General features: G+C 36.5%; 1 protein-coding gene across 1 annotated transcript in view; it reads right to left on the bottom strand.

Annotated features, from left to right (window-relative positions):
- LOC149769637 (endothelial PAS domain-containing protein 1-like) overlaps positions 1-21,456 on the bottom strand; it is a gene marked incomplete at its 3' end in the record, with an annotated part of 128,345 nt that overhangs the window by 53,864 nt on the left and 53,025 nt on the right. Inside the window, exon 5 of the mRNA XM_089949790.1 lies at positions 18,609-18,796. Coding sequence (XP_089805916.1) covers positions 18,609-18,796 — 188 coding nt within the window. The remainder of the gene's footprint in view (positions 1-18,608; positions 18,797-21,456) is intronic.

Here is a 21,456-nt window from a genome sequence, read left to right as displayed (position 1 = left end):
ACTTGATTTTGATGGGGTAGTTGGTAGTCAAAATACAAGAAAAATATACAAATTACTTGATTTTGACGGGGTAGTTGGTAGTCAAAATTGATAAAATTGAACAATTTCGTTATATTTAGTAAAAAAAAAAAAAAATTTCACTAAAAATAATATTCTTAATAAATAAAATTTATTTATGAAAAATAAAAATAATTTGACAAAGTTAGAATTTTCTTGATTTTGATGGGATAGTTGGTAGTCAAAATGAAGAAAATTGTACATTTTTCTTGTATTTTGTAAAATAAATATTAATTTTTTCTTATTTCTGACGGGGTAGTTGGTAGTCAAAATCAAGAAAATTGAGCAATTTCGTTATATTTTAGTAAATTTTTTAATTTTTACTTTCATCTACTAGCTTTTTTAGCTGCCTAACATGCGAGCTAGTAATTTTTCTCGATTCATATTCATCAGATAAACTCGACCTTACTTTTTCTACCAGCGTCGATAATTTAACAAAATCCTCGATTTGATCATCGCTGACAGACGCAAGCGATTGATACATCGCAATCTGGATTTTCTTTATGAACTTGTATTCGGATGGTAGCGTGTACCTGTATTCGAGTTTCCCCTGGACGATCGTTTCAAATTCGGACCGGATTTTACCTGCGTCCAAATCAGAAGACAAATTTATGTTTTTATTTTTCAAATCCTCGATGGCTTCGATGATGTTGTTTACGTTTTCCTCGTTCATATAATAATTTTGCAGTATTTAATTAAATTTAGAAAATCTTTCGATTTTTAATCTGATATTATCGGAATATAGTAAAATTCGATCCATACGCCGAATTTGTAGGAAAATGCTGCGCTGATCATTTTTTCTGCCGCACGATGTACCGATGCTGGATGAATACTAAAATATCTTGCAGCGGCATTCATCGATGTGAATATGATTTCCTCGCTTGTTTCTCGATTTATCGATTTAACTGCCTTGGCTGGTCGTCCGCCGCCGTTACCAAATTTAGAATTTTCACTCGGAGTTACCGCCCGAAGATTTGACAGTTTGTTGTTAACTTTATTTCCGTCGATGTGGTCGATAACAAGACCGATTTTTATTGGTCCGTGAAAACACTCGTATACGAACCTATGACATAAATAACCTGCGCATCTTCGTTTTTTGTTTTTGTTGACGGTAAATTTGAGATAACCAAATTTATCAACGTTGCCGATTTGATTTCTTGTTTTAGTATTCCTAACGGTACCATCGGACGACGCCTCGTATCCCGTGATCGTAGGATGAGATTTAAACTCGTATGTCATTTCCTCTGGAATTGTTGATTCTGGAATCGTTGATTTTGGATTCATATAAGATAATCTATTTGTCTAAATCGTTATTTGCTCTGAATCGATTAATATAATCTTCTTCACAAGTTATAACCGAGGAAGATCTTTTTTCATAATATCGCCGCAATTCCCTGTAATTTTTTCCTCCACACGCCAGACACAATCGAGTTTTTCCTCGCGTACCAACTTGGCAAACTAAACATCGCTGTGGTCCTTTACTGCCACGCCGAATCGCATGTATATGAGCACCGCAATAATCGCCTCTGCAGGATTTGTCACAGAAATTTGTTGAACCGATTAATAGCCATTTGCATTGATTCATATTATTTAAACATTTGTCTAAAATATAATCATGGATGCATTTGATCTTGATGAGGTAGAATATATTATTCCTGAGGTTGACCGAGCCAAGAAAGAATTTTTCGACGATGGAGCGGTTCACACTTGGTCGACCTGGAAAACAAATTCCATCGATGCTACAATGAACCTGGAGCGAGCTAAGAAAATAATCGAGCATATAAAGACCGAACATCCCGAAGAGCGATTTATTTTTGAAATAAAATTTATCGTACAAATGCCCGATGATACTTGGATTATTCGCGATAAACGAGATCCAGTGCGTGGCAGCAAGAAAAACGTTATTCTCGATAAAAATTCTAAACCAGGATTAGTTTTGGGAATCGATGGCCCTTATTATGCTAGGTCTTATCCGGCCAGTGCAGTCGTTTATGGAATTTATCGGCTAAATAACACTCCGGATATAAAAAACCTACCTGCGATGAAAGAATCACAGATGATAAATTGCGTGGCTGAGCGCGTAATCGAGCATATGAAAAACGCTCGACGTGGATCTGGTTTGACTCAATTAAGGCTAGATAAAATTAATGCGTGGGCAAGGACCGTCGCTGATGGTGCATCGGTGGACGACGTGGCTGTGTTAAGTAAAAAACTGAAATTTCCAATCACGGTAAAAACATTATCGGGAGAAATATTATACTCGTCGCCGTACAGATCCCGAGGAGCACCAATCGAGATTATCGATCATAATTCTCATGCGTGGTCGCATTTGGTAATGATATTTCCGCGGGATCGTATAGTTAAATTTTATCCCGTGGAGAATTCTGCGGAATTTTCTGCGGAGAATAATAATTCCGATGCCATGTTCAGATTTATTAAAAAATTAAGTGTATCGGATCCAATATCGATATGGTTATTTTCGAGCGAGGAAAGATATGATCAATTTATTCTGCCATGTGGCGACATTTACAGAAACGAAATATTACATGAATCGATGAGATATCTCACGGTGAAATATTCGTCAAATCCCGATCAATTACTAACGAATTGTTTTACAATCTCGTCTGTGGCTGCTCACGCCGCCAGAGAGAAAAACTCGTGGAGGCCGACAAGAAACGAATATCTTGCTGATATTCAATGTAGCTGTATCGAGTATGGCCATGGCGGATTGTGGAATACCAGGTACGATTTCGAAGATATGATCTCCGTTGACATGAGCGCGTGTTATCCTGGAAGTTTTCTTGGATATGGCGATTGTGCAGATTATTTTGCTAAATTCGGTCATCCTACCAACGAGATGACAAGGGTAGCAATTAACGGACCGTTGCCTGATTTTTTCATGACCGGATTCGCTTGTGTTACATCGTTCGAATTTGCTGAAAATCTGCATAAAATTTGCTACATTTGGTTTGGCAGGCATTTCTCCCAGCGTCGTTGGGTTCCTACGGTGTTGTTGAGATATATGCTAGATTCATCGATGTTAGTGTCGTTGACGGTGAGTGAGGCGATTATATCGTACAGGAAACAGACCGATGTGTGGTTGCCAACAGATTGCGATAACGCGAAAGATATAGGAAGAAAAATAATTGGTAAATTTACTCAAGGTGGATCCGTTGATCATAAGCATCGACACGCTAGATTATTTATCAACGATGCTGAGATGGATTTTATAATCGCCGATACGGTATCACGAGGAATATTTTGTAGCAGAGAGAATATTATCATTGATGGAGCAAAATTAGGTACCGTGATTAGTTATCTTGATGGAGAATCAGCGCAATATACGCATTTGCGATCATCGATGCTCGCTTATGTGAGTATAAATTTGCTCTCGATGATAAACAAATTTTCCGATATCGCAGTAAGGGTCGCGACGGATTCGTTTTATATCGATAAAAAGTATCAGGACAAGTTGGAAAATTTAATTACCGACGGTACCTCATGGGGAACTTGGAGAATAAAAAACGAGGATATTCTAGATTATTGTGAAGACGCCGACGTTGAAGATTGCGATGAATTTCATCGAGGTAGATTTGAAGAATCTTCGATTCTGGAATCTTCGATTCTGGAATCTTCGACAGCCGCATCTGCATTTGACCCAATTTCACGCAGTAAATTCGTTTACCTAAATGGACCTGGCGGTAGCGGTAAAACAACGCGAGTAATAAACTTATTCGCAAATTCTGATATGATCGTATTAACGCCGACACATAGATTAGCACGAGAAATAAGGCAACGCGGCGTTAATTCTTGCACGTATCATAGCTATTTCAAATACAGCGGTGGATCATGGGACTCGGCACGCATGGGCGATAAATATATCAATAAGGTTATAATCTTCGATGAAATTTGCACGGTGAATTTAGATATATTAAAATCGATATTAGCTTGGCTGGGGGGAAAAAATACCGCCGTAATAATGTGCGGCGATCATGGTCAACCTAATCCTATCGATGGTGAATCGCCTCACGAGTGGCTCAGAAACTTCGTTGATTATTACGAGGAAATTGACGCTGATCATAGATCGACGGATATTTTGTTGACCGAATTCAAAAAATTGATTAGATTACAACCGAATAAGATTCAATGTGACGTCATGAGGAAAATAATCGATGAGACTCCGATGAGCGATTTTCTAAATTTGTGGCGTCCTGATCATTTGATCATCGCTAGCAGGAAAATTATTCGTGATATTATTCAGGAAATGTTGTTTAAGTTACATTGCGAGAAATTTCCAACGCTGCAGGTACCGTTGTGCTATAGGCCCGCTAATACTCGACGACAAAATATCAATGTTACTCTGCCGTGCGGAGAAGAAAGGAACTTGGTCCTGAATGATATTATCTTTGTTGATATTAATCTTGTTAATGACGCGCTAAATGCAGAAAAATCGCCATGGAAATTAGGTTACGCAACAACGATACATTCGTCGCAAGGATTGACCGTCGATGGTCAAGTTTGGATCGTCGATGATAGAATATCTTGGTCAAATTTGGTATATTTGGCCGTGTCGAGAGTAAGAAAATTGTCCCAGCTAGGACGAATTCGAGTAAACTACATTAGTGACGCTGGCGGTAATTGAGTCTCCTCGGGTACTATCTGTAATTCCTCCTTGGTAAATCCGCGTTGTGGCGCTAACGAATCTAAAATATAAATTGCCGGTCTTCCTGATGATCTTGTTACAGCGGATATTTTGTGTGTTGTGACACTCCAGGTTGGGTCGGTTGCTCTTTTTCTTCCTCCTTCGGCCTCACCTTCCTTATATAAATATCTGACTGTGACCGTACCTAGTACAGGCTGAATTGTGGAATCTCGCTTTAGGGGTATATTCGATTTTGTAATTGCAATTGCAGGCTTCATTGATATTGTTCGAGTTGTCTCGTTATTTAGCGCGCTGATTATGTGAGGCAATCTTGATACCCAATCGTGAGATCGATTATCCTGAATAAACTCACGCGCGTATTGGTGTCCGAATAATCGTTCTGCGAGTGTTTTGTTGAATCTTTCAACGATAGCTTGATTGCGATGAACACCTACAATACCGCGACGGATTTTGACGTTATTTTTTTTCATCAATGAAGTAACCGCGCCAAGAAATTCTCGACCTGGATCAACCTGGAGAAGATTTGGCCATGTTAATGGGGATCGGGAATAAATTTCGTTAAATGCCCTAGCAATATCTGTCGATGTTTTATTCGATAATTGTTCTGCTTCCTTGTACCTGCTAGCGATATCGACAATAGTCAGGACGTATTTATATGTGACTCCGTCGACGGTATCGTGAGGAAGAAACATCAGATCCGCTTGATGGACCTCATTGGGGACACTGACGGTGAAACTCGCGTATGGTATTTTTTTAGGTGGAGGGAGATATATTTGCCAAATTGCCTGTTTTGATAACCACGATTCAGCGATGGATTTTTTTACCGATGCGGCTTTGGCGAGTTTGGCAATCGCTGATTTTCCTCGCCAGAATCCTCGCGGAGAATAATATATAACTTCCATATTATTTACCAGCGCCGAACACTAATTTGCCTTTCATCGCGCCTTTGATCAGCCAGGATGCTAATTTCTCTTTGAAATTTTTATTAGGAATCGCGTTTAGTGCGTGAATTAGCTTGATATCAGCAAGATGCCTTTGCTGTAAATCTCCGCTGCGATATGCGAGGTCGTGATCATAACAAGCTCCATCGATGACGTTTATCGGATTTTCACCTTGCTTTGGTAGTTTATTATTATCGAGTCTGATATCGAGCCTTGTTCCGGGTCCGCAATAATTATATCCTGGTAGATGCTTCTCTCCGGGATATTTCGCCCAGGGTAATCCAGGTAGAGTTTTCAAGGAGGCTGCGATATCTCCTCCGGTTCTAGTTTTTTTTTTTGTAAATCTAAATTTACGTGTCTTGCAAACTTCACATTCCCCTGCGATTGCATTTCTGTTATTTCGTGTGACGATTTCGGTTGGATTTATCGTAGCTGTGTGTGTACAACACTTAACACAATATAGATCCATGTATTTTATTAACATGAATGTAATTGATTTTTCAGCCACGAAACAACGCGAGCAGGTAAAACATCATGCGGCATTACCGAATTCGATCAGAATGATAATCATTGGCCCGTCAGGATCGGGTAAGACGCAATTATTGCTAAATTTGATTATGAGATGGCTGAAATGGGACAAGTTGTATTTAGTTGCACCATCCGTGGACGATCAGCGTTGTTATCAAATTTTAAAGGAATTTAGTGATAATACCGACGAAGGCACAATCGAATTCATCACAGATATCAACGAAGCTCCATCCGTAGATAATTTGGACGGTGATACTAATAATCTTGTTGTGTTCGACGATGTTATGCTAGAAAAGCAAACTAATCCAGCTAGAATATTCTCGCGTGGCAGACACAAGAATACCGATGTTATTTACGTGACACAGAGATATACGCAAATTCCAAAGGTGATCAGGGACAATTGCAATATCTTGTCGGTATTCAACGGCGTAGATACACACACGCTGAGAAATATCCATCAGACCTGGTGCAACGGTGACATGGATATAAATAAATTTAAAAATCTATTCAGCCGCGCTCAGATGACTCCGCATGGTTTCATCACGATAAATCTGCATGATCCACGTAGTCGGTATCGTATCGGTCATGATCAAATTTATTCATGAACCAAAGCAGCCCCGCGTGGCAACAAAAAACAATAACCAAAAAAATTATTCCGCCTCGTTTATTCCTGCATTGGGTATCATATTTTATGACACACTCGGAATACCTACCTGATGCATCGAGTCTGAATCGTGCGAAAATTAATCCTTGTGGAAAGCCGTAAAAGTGAAAATAGAGGCTTCTACGGAGAAAGTTCTCGTAGGAGCGTTTATTTTGCTTGGAAAAAATGGTCTGTTAATCTTCCCTGCTGCTGACTGTATGCCTACATCTGGAATAGAAGGGGCATCAGCATCCAGACCAAACTAAAGGCCTACAGGGCAGTTGTGCTCCCCACACTACTTTATGCATGCAAAACATGGATGGTGCACCAACGTCACATAAGGAAGAAAGGCTCCAAGTTGTGCGAATCTAGCAGGACAGCAGCTGCAGAGCTGAAGAGGCAAACCAGAAAAACGCGTGCCATCAACCCTCCTGGAGATGTCCCACTCATCCTTTGTCCCTTATGCAAATGAACGTTCCATGCAAGGATTGGCCTCATCAGCCACCTGCGCAAGCACAGAGAAGAACCTGCCCCTCCAACCCTTGGGTGACTAGAGTGGTCCTCATCAACTCGATGGATGAAAAACAACATCAACAACATGTTACGTTTAACAGCAATTTTAACCATTTTACATTTTTGGTACACATATATTATGTATGGAAAGATTTAAGAGTAAAATCAGATCGTTATACTGTATAGTTATTTTTCATGGAAGAATTTGTATGTGCTTTAAAATCTTGAGAGAACTTGTTCACTATCAAGTCAGTGAAGCCGCATGACCAACCGTAACTGCCATTTCTCATACTGCATCTACATCATTAAATCATCTGAATTTGATAATTTATAAAACCTAATTGCTGATATATCAATGTCAGAGCCTTTACCAAAGTTATTGAAGCTTTCATAGTTGTGATTCTAATCGTGAAAACTTTAGTAAGTACTGAATGAAGTCCATGACCTCCATTTTGGAGAGTGGAGAATATGACCCAGCTATTTTAAATAGCAGATTTCAACCAGAGCATAAACAGTGACCACCACATGATCTGACATAATGGTCATTCACACCAATGAATGTAGTATCTAATGGGGTTTTTCCCCTGAAGGTGGTGCTGTGAAAACCTGCTCAAAATGGCTGATGTTTACAGCAGGCATCAAAAAGGCACTTCCATAAGAATGATGTAGAGGCATCAAAAGGTGCTTTTATGCAAATTGGGTAGTGGTGTCCAAAGGCGCTTCCATGTGAATTGAGTAGAGGCGTCCAAAGGCACTTGCATGAGGTAAAGTGTTAAGAGTGATCATACATTAATGTCTTCACCACCTAATGCATCTGGATCTTATGGAAGGCAAAAGAACCAAACTAGGACATGGCCTTGCAATCAGTAAACATGTAACCAATAAGGATTTCATGCCTAATGCCGTACACAAACTCTTAGCCATAATGAAGTCAAATATTATAAAAAAAGGTAATAAATAAAATTAACAAATCTCAGCTGTAGTTCTATTGGTCTCACCTTCAAAAGCAACACCATTTTCTTCAATTATTGTGCATCAAGCCGATATAATATGACTGTTTCATTCCACAAACAGACTAATGCTCTACTGGCCATAAAGAATTTCCAGGAATTCAAAACAAGACTATTTCATTTTCATTGCTGAAATGCCAAAGCTATCTCTAATATTCTTAAATTACAAGATTTCAAACGGGCCTGTGGTAGCCATACTAGATATAAGATTATCACCATTATCATTCAGAACAAATCACAATTAGAAGGCTTTTGGTCAAACTGCATGTTGATACCCCATCCATTCAGGAGAATTAGTGACAAAAAATTTCAATATGTTCATCATGGAAACCATATTTGCAGTCAGATCAGTACCATTTTCATTCAGAACAAAATACATATCATAATCAGTCATCTTGTGAAACCCTATATTGATATGACTTTCCATTTAGAAGGAATAGCAATAAGATCATTATGAAAGTGGCTGCCATGGTCATACTGGAAATTAGATCATTATGAAAATGGCTGCCATGGTCATACTGGCAATCAGATCATTATGAAAATGGCTGCCATAGTCATAATGGCAATCAGATTATTATGAATATGGCTGCTATTGTCATACTGGCAATCAGATCATTATGAAAATGGCTGCCATGGTCATACTGGCAATCAGATCATTATGAAAATGGCTGCCATGGTCATATTGGCAATCAGATCAGCACAATACCTATTTAAACCTGACTGTAGCTTTCCATTCATCAGTACAGCAAAAAAAACCTAAACATTTCAAGATCACTGCTGTGGTGGCTTACTGGATGTCAGATCAACACCATTTTCATTTAGGAACCAACCAGACATCAAAAAAAGACTTTTAGTGAAAACTTCAAGTTGATATGATCATCCATTCAGGTGGAGTAGTGATAAGATATTTTTACAAGCAGGTTACTGTGGTCACCATATTAGATGTCCAAGTGGAACTATTTTTATAAGACATATTCTGGTGAAAACCCCATGTCAATTTGACTTTCCATTCTGGAGGAGTAACCATAAGAAGAATTTCAAAATGGTTGCCATGACAGTCATACTGGGCATCAGACCAGCATCATTTTCATTTTGCACCATCCAGGCATCATAACAAGTCTTTTAGCAAAACCACCATGCAGATATGACCATTGAGTAGCAGCAACATGATTTTAAACATGGCTGTTGTATTGGATGCCTAAGTTGCACCATTTTCATTTCCGACCAACAAGACCTGGGGATAAATATGCAGTGAAAGTTTCCTGGCAACCCTGCAATTAATTTAGCAGTAGCAATAAAAAAGTTGTGCTAAAAAATGGACAGTCATAGGATGATGGACAACAGACATGATGCCATTCCATCAGCTCTTGTGACCTATGATAAGCAGAGCTAAACAAAAGAAAACAAAGAGTTTTACAGAATAAGTATCTAGTCTACCGGTATATATAAATCATGCTGTAAAGTACCTCCACTGTATCTTGCCTGTAAACAAATTTAACACAAAATCTGAACATTGATTATGCTGTCAGACACAGCAAAGAGGTGATTTGCTATGTATCTACATCGGTTCATGTACACAAGACAATAAAGAAAGAAATTGTAAATACCAAGATGTTAACTTATGAATGTTAATCCCTTTGCTAAAAGGAGCATTCATTCAGTAGCCAACAATATACACATGGTATGTAGGAAAATGCAAAAGTTGCTCAAATACAAAATTAGATCACATCAACAGACTTCTGACCTTGTTGACTTACACCCCTTGAAATGGATTCACATACAAATTTCAAGAGTATAGGCGAAATAGAGTTCAAGCAAGTGAGATAACAAGGAATAGATTTTACACAGATTATAATCTGAAAAGCTTTTTTCATACTTGCATAAAGTTTTCCACTACTTCACAAAGTAAATATTTATTTACTAAAAATGTATGAAAGACAAGTGATATTAGGAAGTTAAATAGTACATAAAAACACAACAAGGGTTCTCTGACAAAAGGATTAGGGCTGAATAGTTGCATTTGATCTTCAGCCATATTAGATTTTCCCCCATCTCCTTACTCAGGATATATCATCTGCAATTATTGGATGCTAATACAGAAAGCTGGGTTTTTTTTCTTCTCTAAGTCTCACTTTCCCAAAATATTTACCCCATCATGAAAACTCTGTGGAGCATGCTGACATAAAGTTTGTTATCAGTTGGGCATCCTAACTGGATTACCGTATACAATAGCTAATAAGATGAGTCCAACTGCAAATGGTACAAACCTAGATCTGCCATCTCATAATGCGAAGGCATATCTGAGTCTGTACAGCTGGTTGGGAGTAATCGTTAGAACACACAACACAGACCCTAATCATATTATCCTACTGCAGATCAGGATCTATGTTCTTTGCAGTTCGACTCAAGTTATAAGCATGTATATATGGTACATGTTGCTGCCTACAAGATCAGCACCCAATTAGCATACCTCAAAAGATCTTCAGGCACTACTATACCAGAATTCTTCCTTACCTTTGCTTTATTGATTAGCATTTTAATATCATGTTGGGAGCAAATCAAGTTCAGAAGTCACCTAAACTGTGTTACAAAATATTGCACTTGTTCCGTATCTGAATTCTGCCCCTGTACTTTCTGGAAAAGTATTGTTTAATCTTAACTCTTTAACATTATGAATATTAAGTAGTCACACAACTGTAATGAACCTCACCACACATTCATAGATAAAGCAAGTGCTCATTTTTGATGCCCTCAATCCAATGGCTAGGTCATTAATGAATAATCTAATCTAATTACTAAGCCTCCAACTGTTTCAGGTTCAGACACAGGGTGTGTTCTCTCATTTTAGTATAAAGTAAACCATTTAATTGTGTTGTCATCACATTAGTAAATATTCATTTGTTCAATAGGATAAAATGGTTCACCACACCAAAAACTTTTCTGAAATCCACAAGTACAGATCCTGATATTTGAAAGTAATCAAGTGCTGGGAGCTGTTTTTCAGTTAGGAAGCTCAAGTGCAGTCTTGTATTAATGATTCTGTTTAAAGCCAGATTCATTATGGTGTAACTGTGAGAATCTGGTTAAATATGGCATGAACGAGTTGTGGACATTTCTGAAAAGTTTGATCAGCAGTTATCTACATCTTCCTTAGAACCCGAATTGTGAATAGGCATTACCATATTTTGCAGTTTTCCATGACAGATGGGGTTGCAATACTTAAAATGATTGTGTGTTTGTGTGATTTGAATTTTTAATGCAGCTCTAACAATGTTTCAGTCATATCGCTACGATGTCTGCAGTTAGCAGTTTATAGTGCTGTCTAGCACTGGAGCATCATGCCGCAGACATGTAGCACGATGTCCCACCCAGTCACATTTACCAGACACCTGGCTGACCAGTCCTAACACTAACCTCTAAATGCTGAGTGCCTAGCGAGGCAGCTGTTAGTACCATGTTTGTAAGTCTTTGGCATGACTCGGCCAAGGTTTGAACCTGTGACCTTCCTCATCCAGGGCGGACATTATAAACACTAGGCCACTGGAGCGGTTAAAATGATTGTGAATAGTATGCTTTCTGAAGCATATGCAAATAAGATGGGTGGAGTCCACATTTATCCAAGAGGTCACTGACACCCGAGATATTCATTATATAAGCCTATTTGCAAAGGTTTGTTAAAATCTTAAAAGAACAACAGTCTCCAGAATGATTAAAAGAGTCAGCCAATCAAGTGCAAGATCACCTCATAAACACGCATAAGTCTCACCTGTAACCAAATTCGTCGAAAATTTGGATGATATCAGCCTGTTTACCATGTTTGATCAAAATCTGGTCAGAACTGTATTTTCATTGGTATGAAGTTCAGACAATGCAAGATTACTTCAATAACATCTGATAATCTTGCTCATAATATAACAGATATTATGTTTGATCAAAAATCGAATTGGAAATATTGTTTGCAGAGTGGTAAGAGGCACAGCCAATCAAATGCAGGATCATCTCATTAATATGCACGGGTCTTGCTCATTATTAACCTTTGTCTGAGATCTTAATTCCATGTTCAAAGTTTGATAAAAATTGGATCAGAAATACAATCTCTCAAGTGGCAGCAAGCTCAGCCAATCAGATACAAGAACACCTCATTAATATGTTTGATTCATGCTCTTTATCACATTTATCCAAGCTCTTGATGATATAAGCCCACATTCCAACTTTGATTAAACTGGATGTGAAACATACATAGGGGTGATATGATAAGCCCACATCACAATCTAAATCAAAATTGGATCAAAAAGATACAAAGAGGCCATATGATAAAATCATTTGGCCTGTGGTCTGATGACACAACTATAGTGCAACCTTCCATGGTCACCTTCCTTGAGCAAAAACTCTCACACTGAGCCAGTACAATGTTCCCTCCACTTCATTCAAGCTTTACCAAACAGCCACTTTCCTTATATACAGCCAAAATATTTCCACCCCATTAGTGCCTGCTTTAAAAGAACTGCACAAAGAATTGATGAATCATTAGTTATAGTGAGGGATGTGTTAGAAGTGTGTAAAGAAATTAGGTAAAAATGCAGCTAGACAGTCTGAGTAAGACACAACTACTCTATCAACTGTAGCCTTGAAAATGTCAGACCTGCTGAGTATGCAGTAAACTAGAACCTCACAAAATAAGGGGAAACAAAATGACTGGCTCAGATCTAATACAGCATGTTGTGTTGAATAATTGTGATCATTAATATTTCTAATGTGACAGTGATATAAAAAATGTTACAAGACCAAGGTACATGTTATGCAAGCCACTCCAAATGTTTGTTCAGCAGTAACGAAAATTAAAAATTTGTATTAAAGAGTAACAAATGCTGTCAAGGGTTGAATGAACCAAGTATTTTCCTTTATGTTCCGATCTGTGTTTCAAAACATGTGAAGTAACTTAATGCTGATGTGTTCCATGGAACACCTATATAAAAGGGTTTAAAAGACCCTGATATTGCTCATCTAGCTGACATCTACCTATCAGCCAAATTCAAAAGCAGTTGGTAGGGACCCTTGGTGATCCTGTGGTCTAAAGCACTTGCCTTTACCTATCACATCATTTCACTATTGTCCATGTGGGTTTGAGTCTCAGGCCAATTTGTGTATATAAGAAAGACTGCCAGTAGCTTCCCATGAGTTGGTGGTTCTTACTGGGGCTTCCCATCCCTCCACCCCCAGGTTTATCCTCCAACAGTTATAATGGCCACCAAATATAGCTTATAATGCACTGAAAATTAGCAATAAACCCCGAGAAACAACAACAACAAATCAATAAAAGCAGCTGAAGAACAAATTGGAAACAGAAGCAGGTTTGCCAGTGAAATTCGTTCAAATGTTGATCACATATATTGTCAAAACAAAATGTTTTAGTGTTTTCTATTTATGTATCTTCAGCAATATTTGATAATGAATCAGCTTCAATCATCCAATGCTAAGAGCCAATTATACCAGTATGCCTTCTGTCACAATCTGTTAAATTCTTTTAAGCATAGTTTTGAGAGAAGACAGTTTAAATATTTTTATAATTTCTGTACCAGTGGCTATACATGTTGGAAGATCAGCATTGTTTGTATAAAAATGAAAACCCTTCATGCCTGCATGCCATCTGTCAAAACTGGTAAAGTTCTGTTCACCAGTTTTGTGAAATCATTTAAATGTCTTTTATTCCAGTTTTAATAACATCTGCCATATGTTATGATTGTTTGGCACCATTTGTAGAAAAAAATTTAGGTTACAAACACAGCTACCTAAAACCTCCAGTGTAACTCCTTCTGTTACTGTGTGTTTAAGGCTTTTCAACATAGACATACAGGATCTACTTGTATAGTTTAAAAATGGAGCACCACTGATTAAAATACTGACAAATATGTCAGAACTTTGAAAACTTAAGATTTAGTCAATTTTTTAATTATTTTGAGTTTTTTGAGGCTGACAGCAAGAGAATGTTTTACACTGCCACTGAGCAGACACACTGTTCAAGAATGACCAGCAATACAAGTTTTGTACTATAAACAAAGGCAACATTGCAATCAAGACTGGCTGCTAATCTGTACTAATTAAAACATTTCTATCTGGTTGTTTGGTACTTTATGGCACAGGAACTCAGTTTATCTTGAGCTGTGGCAACTGAAATCAAGTATCTTGCCTGCAGACAATCTATGGTAGCTGACCCTAACTTATCCAGTGGTAAGATTCAAGAATTTTTCTGTAGAATGAACTTTAAATGATGTTTCTTATTCTACACAAGATTAATGGGAAATCTAAGTTCTGTTAGGTAGAGATCTTATTAAAAACTGGGCTCTCACTCCAAAAAGTGTTCCCAAAAAATGGTAACAAAATACAAACTTGACACTTAAGCTTTTGAACATTAGATATCCAACCAAATTTGTGGAAATTGAAGGTCAAAGTTCTATTAAGTTATGATCTATTCATAACATTGTGTTGTACCTAAATGGCAAAAATCAAACTTGACCTAGGAGTTCTTAATGTACTTACATCTTTATAGAAATGGGAGGAGGGGCATCAAAAGTAAAAGCACACTAGATCATCACCTAAAGCTAGAAAAGAATTCTAAAATGTGTTTCATGACTGATGACGCATACTCTTTCAATTATGATTGTATCTGCTTTTTGCACAGGCCTACATTAATATTAAAACAAATGTTCATTTGAAACTGGACCTGCCAGCAAGGTATTTCAAAGAATTAAAGATGAACAGTTAATGATTAAACATTATAAATACAATATCACTTCTGTACAAGCTGCCTGATTCTTAAACATATACTGGAGATGGGTTTCTGAAATTCCCCTTGTCCTTGCTGGACATTTTCCCCCAAAAGTTACCCTGGTCAGTGGACAGCAATACAATCTATTTTTAATATATTAAAACTGTGTGCTATTATTATCAAATAAAATAAAATATTGACATTAATCCATAGTTAAATGTGACAGAAAATATGTAATTATCTGTAATAATCTGTTCTGGATTGGATTTCCAGTTTTAATCCCTTTATTACTTTTGTGTCAAATGTCCTTCATGTAAATAATTGCAAATAAAAAAGTGCATTTAACAGTAGTGTGTTTCTTCTATTTCAAAATGATAAGCCAGACAATGCCCTGTATTCTTCACACTTTTTGATCAACAAGCTCGTGTACAAGCTAACATTCCCAAACCAGATAAAATACTGAGGGTAAAGCAAGGACATGAAATTTTGCATTTTAGCATTATCACCCATGTTAAAAGAAATCTAAGTTATACAAATCTAGCTTTATTCTAATTAAACTTACAGACTGTCAAAGTTTGGGACATTCAGAAAGCTACTCTTATGTTACCTGTTTAGACTCTAATAAACAGTAACAAAAGAAAGAGCGAAAACAACAAGCGTTGAAAAAATTTAACAAACAATTTATTTCCCTGGAAAAATCCAGAAATAATCCAAGAATAATCCATGAATTAAATTTTAGAAGTCCTAGTAATGAAATGTTCTAATGAATTCAAGTTCCGAGTCCTGATGAAAAATCCAAAATGGAAGGTGATGACGTATACTGTAGTCAGTGTGGTGCTGTAGTGTCTACATTTCTTTGTTATTCACAGATAATTATATTCCAGTGTTTGAATTTCCAAATAAAATTTAAATAAATGTCTTTGTCCAAGAATTCTGCATGAGCACTCAAATATTTCCAGGAAAAAGAATTAATCTTTTAGAATCCAAATAATTTGAATAAAAATTAAAATAAAACTCCAAACTGGTCACAAACACTTTTCCAGTGTCCAAAGTAAAAACCCAAACTGAGAATTATCTCTCTAAACATCACTATTAAATCTAACTAGTGCGCAATTTCGGAAAACTCAGAATTGCAAAATAGAGGCTGTTTACAATCTAAAGTCACATACTCTCAGTATGACCTTGATAAAAACCAATCATTTTACTCTGAGAATAAAATAAAAATAGAAAGTTGTTTACTTGTCTCAGTGATTTCTGAATCAAAGTCAGGAACTAAGTCAAAATAGAAACAGCATTTCTATTATTATTATGTGTTTATGAAAAGAGTCAGGTCAAACTGAATTTTCTGAAAAAATGACAAATCAATTAAACAAGATTACATTACTTTGACATGTAATGAAATTTTAAAAAATTAAAACTTTCAAATTGACAATTAAATTAAATCAAATATAAATTAAATCAAATATACGTAACAGCTACACCTTACCACTCTTGTTCAGAAAGTTTGGAGTAAAAGGCACCTGTTGTTACAAAATGTTACACTATACCCCTTAAATAAACAATATACATCCCTCAATTTCATGTAAGCAACAGGTTTCATAAACTTAAACTGCAGCATATGGAAAATGGAAAGCAATATTTTCATTAACACTGACATGGGCTGGGGTGGGGTGGGGGCAAATGGCTGTGTAAAGAACTTTCATATTAGAAAAATTGGCCAAATATTCTTATAATGTTAATATCAATGGATGTTATAATGTATGTAAAGTTCATAAATTGATGACAGACTTTTAATATAAATCAAGCTGACATACAGTGCTCACAAATGTGTGCATCAGTAAAAATGGATAATTGTCACTGTCACTATCACATCAAATAACTCCATCCAAAGCAAACACAAAAGAAGAAGGCTTCAAACTTCATAGCTATAATTACTTGTATATCAAGAGAGCCAAATGCATCAATATGGTTGCATTAGTTAATTAATTAAGATAGTGATTTCAAATGTCACCACTTCTTCATCAATTGTGCTTGGCAAGGGCTGTACAGTACCACCAAAGCATCATGTGGCAGCTGTACTGTCCAAAAACAATTTAACTGGATCAAGAAAATAACATTTGGACTGGAAAAAAATAAGATTCAGAAATAGACAAGTTTTATTTACAACTGAAAGTTATTTTTAAACATATCATTGCAAATTTCAAAGAACAGCCACACATTAACCAAATATTTAGGAGTAGCCAACGGTGTCTGATTTTAACAATAAATAAAGCTGATTTACACACGGGTGTTACTGTGATGTTGGCATACATAATACACTGTAATCAGCTGGAAACAACCAAACTGTTAATTTGCTTGTGTCATTGTTTTTGAAGAACTATTAAGCATGTTAAGTTCTATATTTAAAAAAAAACATTTGTCAAAATACAGCCACTCTATCCATCGAGTATGTATTTCATTCGGTTCTCATAGAAACTCTCATAACAATCACCACAACAGTCAACTGAATCTTCTCCCATCTGAAAAGATTCACATCCATAATCATTACAATAAAATCTAATTAACAGACAAAATTTATACGTGAAAACTACAAAAGGTTACTTTAAGTGTCAATTCTTTCATACAGAATTCCACCATTTAGCACTTACCAATATTTTCATTAAATTTTATTTTGTTGCATAAAGTGGTCCCTCATTTCAATGGGAGCAACTTCCCCAGCATCCACCTCCTCTACAGGGCCACTTTTGGGGGGCACAGATGGTAGTGTACAAAAATACCCTTCATGGGCAGTATGTGGCGAGCATATTAGTCCAAAAATGTCAAATTTACCCCTCACATGCAGCTATATTTTAATTAGTATGTTCAAAACCAATATTTAATGGATATATTAAGGTAAGTCTTTTTCCATATCTCAGGTTTTCATTACTGAGGCAATTGATGGATAATGTACATGGTATCATGTACAACTATTTCATTATCAACAAATGCTGATGTTTACCAGCAATGGGCTCAACATTGTTGCATTAGTGTTTTGGGCTACACAGAGCTGTTGAAATATCCTTGATGATTACAACTGGAGGGAACTGTAAAGATCATAACTTCATCAACATCAGCTAAATATACGATTTGTGCATTTACACAGAAAGACAAATGAACTTAGAATATAACACAGGGTACCAGGCAAAGACTGAAAAATCATGCAAGTGCTAAAAAATTTGCATGCTTTCTCGACTGCTAGGCCAGCCTAATGAAAAATTGTGTGCCAAAAACATTTTCAATGGGGTCGGGGTAGAGATGATCATCATTTTGTTCAGGGTTTCTTTCATTTAGGTTTCTTCACTTTTCTAAGGTCAAAATGATATTTTAGGTTTACCAACCTTTTTGAGGTCTGCTTTGAATCTATGTACCATTTCACATAATACAAAATTAAAACTTGAGACTTTTCCTTCTGAATCTTCAACATTCAAAAACTAAAATACTAACTCACCTGTGATCACAGAAGGTGAATCGCATGTCCATTTCATGTCGGCTCATGAACATGTTTCCATCCATTCTGATCTCCAAGATGGAAGTTGACTGAAGTGGACGACACACACAGAGCAGTCCATCCATGGACACCCCACCAGGCTTTCCCACACTTGGATGCACCTTCAACTTGCCAATCCATTGTACCAACTGGAAAAAATATATTTTTAATTGTACCAAAATGTGAAAAAATTATTTTGAATCAACCAATTATTCATCTGTACAGCATCTTATTTGGATCACATGTGTTGAATTTTACAGATGGTAGAATGAGGAGTTAAACCTGTATTATCAATGGACACTATGCCATCTGCATTTTCATAGATTCAGTGTGTTTGTGCTGTGTGATATAAGGATCTAGTTTGATTTCCTTCCTTCCTTTATTTTGAGAAATACTGATTTCATGCAAAAACAGTAGTCATGTAAATGAAAGTCAGATAAACTAAACTACACATAAGACCACCATTTTAATCTGAATAGTGAGACAAACCCTCAAACTAGAGTTACTTCCATGGACCATGACAAATCCCTACGCTTTTTCAAACATCACTCCCATTCCGTTATCTGGGCCGTCATTATCCAGAGGTTGTAACTTGGTACCAATGTGTCCTCTGAATAGTGAGATAAACCCTCAAACTAGAGTTACTTCCATGGACCATGACAAATCCCTACGCTTTTTCAAACATCACTCCCATTCCGTTATCTGGGCCGTCATTATCCAGAGGTTGTAACTTGGTACCAATGTGTCCTCTGACAAATGTATTTACCGATATACAGTTTGGCATTTGAATTATAACCTCTGACTCCATCCCGTGTAAGAGACTCCAAAAACTTTTATTCTTCGGTGGATGGTCAACACATGGGCAATTGATGTACCAAGTTCGTTAAAATTCTGCAATGCATTTTGAGAGTAGATGTGGCTGTAGCTTGACATTCCTTACATTTTTCTGCCCCCTCCCTCCCCCTAGTAGCCAAGTTTCCTAAAAGAAGAAATATCTGTGATTGTAAGCTTAAAGATTAAACAAAAAACTTGTCTGTGATGCATGAGATCATATCATACTGAAGCATATGTGTAGCAAAAATTCTATAAAAAAATATTTTCTTTGTAAATTCTTCTGATAATAATGCAAAATATATTCACTAACAAAACTTCTTTCAAGATGTTACTATCACAATGAAAGTCTAACAAAATAATAAAATCTTCACCACTCATAAATCAGAAGAAAAGTTGCTACTTTATTTCATTCAAACTTGTAAAAAATAAGATTTTTCTGAAGATACATACAAAAATTTAATTACCTGGAATTTAATTTATAGTGCTGCAACTTTTCTGAGTTAGACCTTTCTAAATGGGTGACAAGTTAAAACCAAAATATTACATGGTTTCCAGGCACAATATAAAGTTATCAGGTTTATTCACATGTCTTGACACTAGCCTCTTCCAATTAAATGACCTGCCACTTCTGACATGCTCTTAACTGTTGACCTTTTGTTGCAGTAGACTATCGAAGCTTTTTCTGCCCAAAGAGTTTTTTCCAGTGGTGGATACGTTGTACAAGATTATGTGTCAATTTTGACATAATTAATGCATGCTGTTTGGGTGTCACTTGAAGGTTCATATTAGACCTTTTGAATATTCACTGAGTGTTAACCTATTTCATGTGCTACATAAATTTTGTTTACTAAATGTCCATCAAAATTGATCAGTTTAAAATCAATCCACATACATACATACATACATACATACATACATACATACATACATACATACATACATACATACATACATTACATACATACATACATACATACATACATACATACATATATATAACACACATATAACACAATAATACATACTTGAGGACTTGGCAAGTATCTAGTCTCCACTATGGAATGCAAAAGGAAACAACAAGAAAAGGAATAAATGATAAATCCTGGGTCCTATAAACACTATCACTCACAGAAGACAACCCAAGTATAAATGACCCTGAAGGCTGACCATGTCTTGTCTTTCAAACACATTCTCAAGGTCACCCTGTATTAACAGTGAAACACTCTACTGATCTTAGTCAAGGTCAGTGAATTCTCTTGGCAAATTATTAATGCATATTTAACTGTGTGTGCAGTCACTGTCAGAAAATTCAACAGGCTGTTTTCATCTCTGCCTGTATTATTCATAATGGAAAATGATTATTCTTATGACCCTACACCATGATGTTGGGCTTGTGCTGCAAACTAAAGCAGCACATGAATATACTGGTGAAACTGTTGAAACAATTTTTATCTTTTACTCAGGAAGGCAGCTCTCTCTCTGTTTAGCATGTTTAGGACCTCATAATCCGAGAAAGTGATCAATTTCTTTGTCAAGACACCAATCATTCAACTCTAACCATATAACCACAATTGTGGATTCAACCTTCCCTTAATTTGTGTGAACTTCTAGCTCATACAGCCCTGACAATGTCAATTTTGCTACTTTCACCTTTGTCTCCGGAAATTGCTAGATCAATTCCAACCAAATTTATTCATGAGTAAAGCATTGTACCAAAAAGTTCTGTACCCCAGTATACCATGGAATTTCTGAACATACCATGATACGTACCATGGTATACTATACCAAAATTTTATTAGGGACCAACATTAAGTTCAGGAGCTGGGGCCTAATATGATTTTTAAAATTTCTGTTTGTCAATAGCCGGAAAAAATATCTTGTACTGGTTCATCACACAAAAACATTATGTTATATGATCCATTATATCCAGTATATCATTTGGAAATTTAAAAAAAAAAAAAAGTAAAATAAAATC

The sequence above is a fragment of the Sinohyriopsis cumingii genome, unplaced genomic scaffold, assembly GCF_028554795.1.
Source record: "Sinohyriopsis cumingii isolate HCF-2022 unplaced genomic scaffold, ASM2855479v2 utg003376l, whole genome shotgun sequence".
Lineage (NCBI taxonomy): Eukaryota > Metazoa > Mollusca > Bivalvia > Unionida > Unionidae > Sinohyriopsis > Sinohyriopsis cumingii.
The sequence above is the reverse complement of the archived record's forward strand: the minus strand, read 5'-3'. Positions and strand labels throughout refer to the sequence as shown.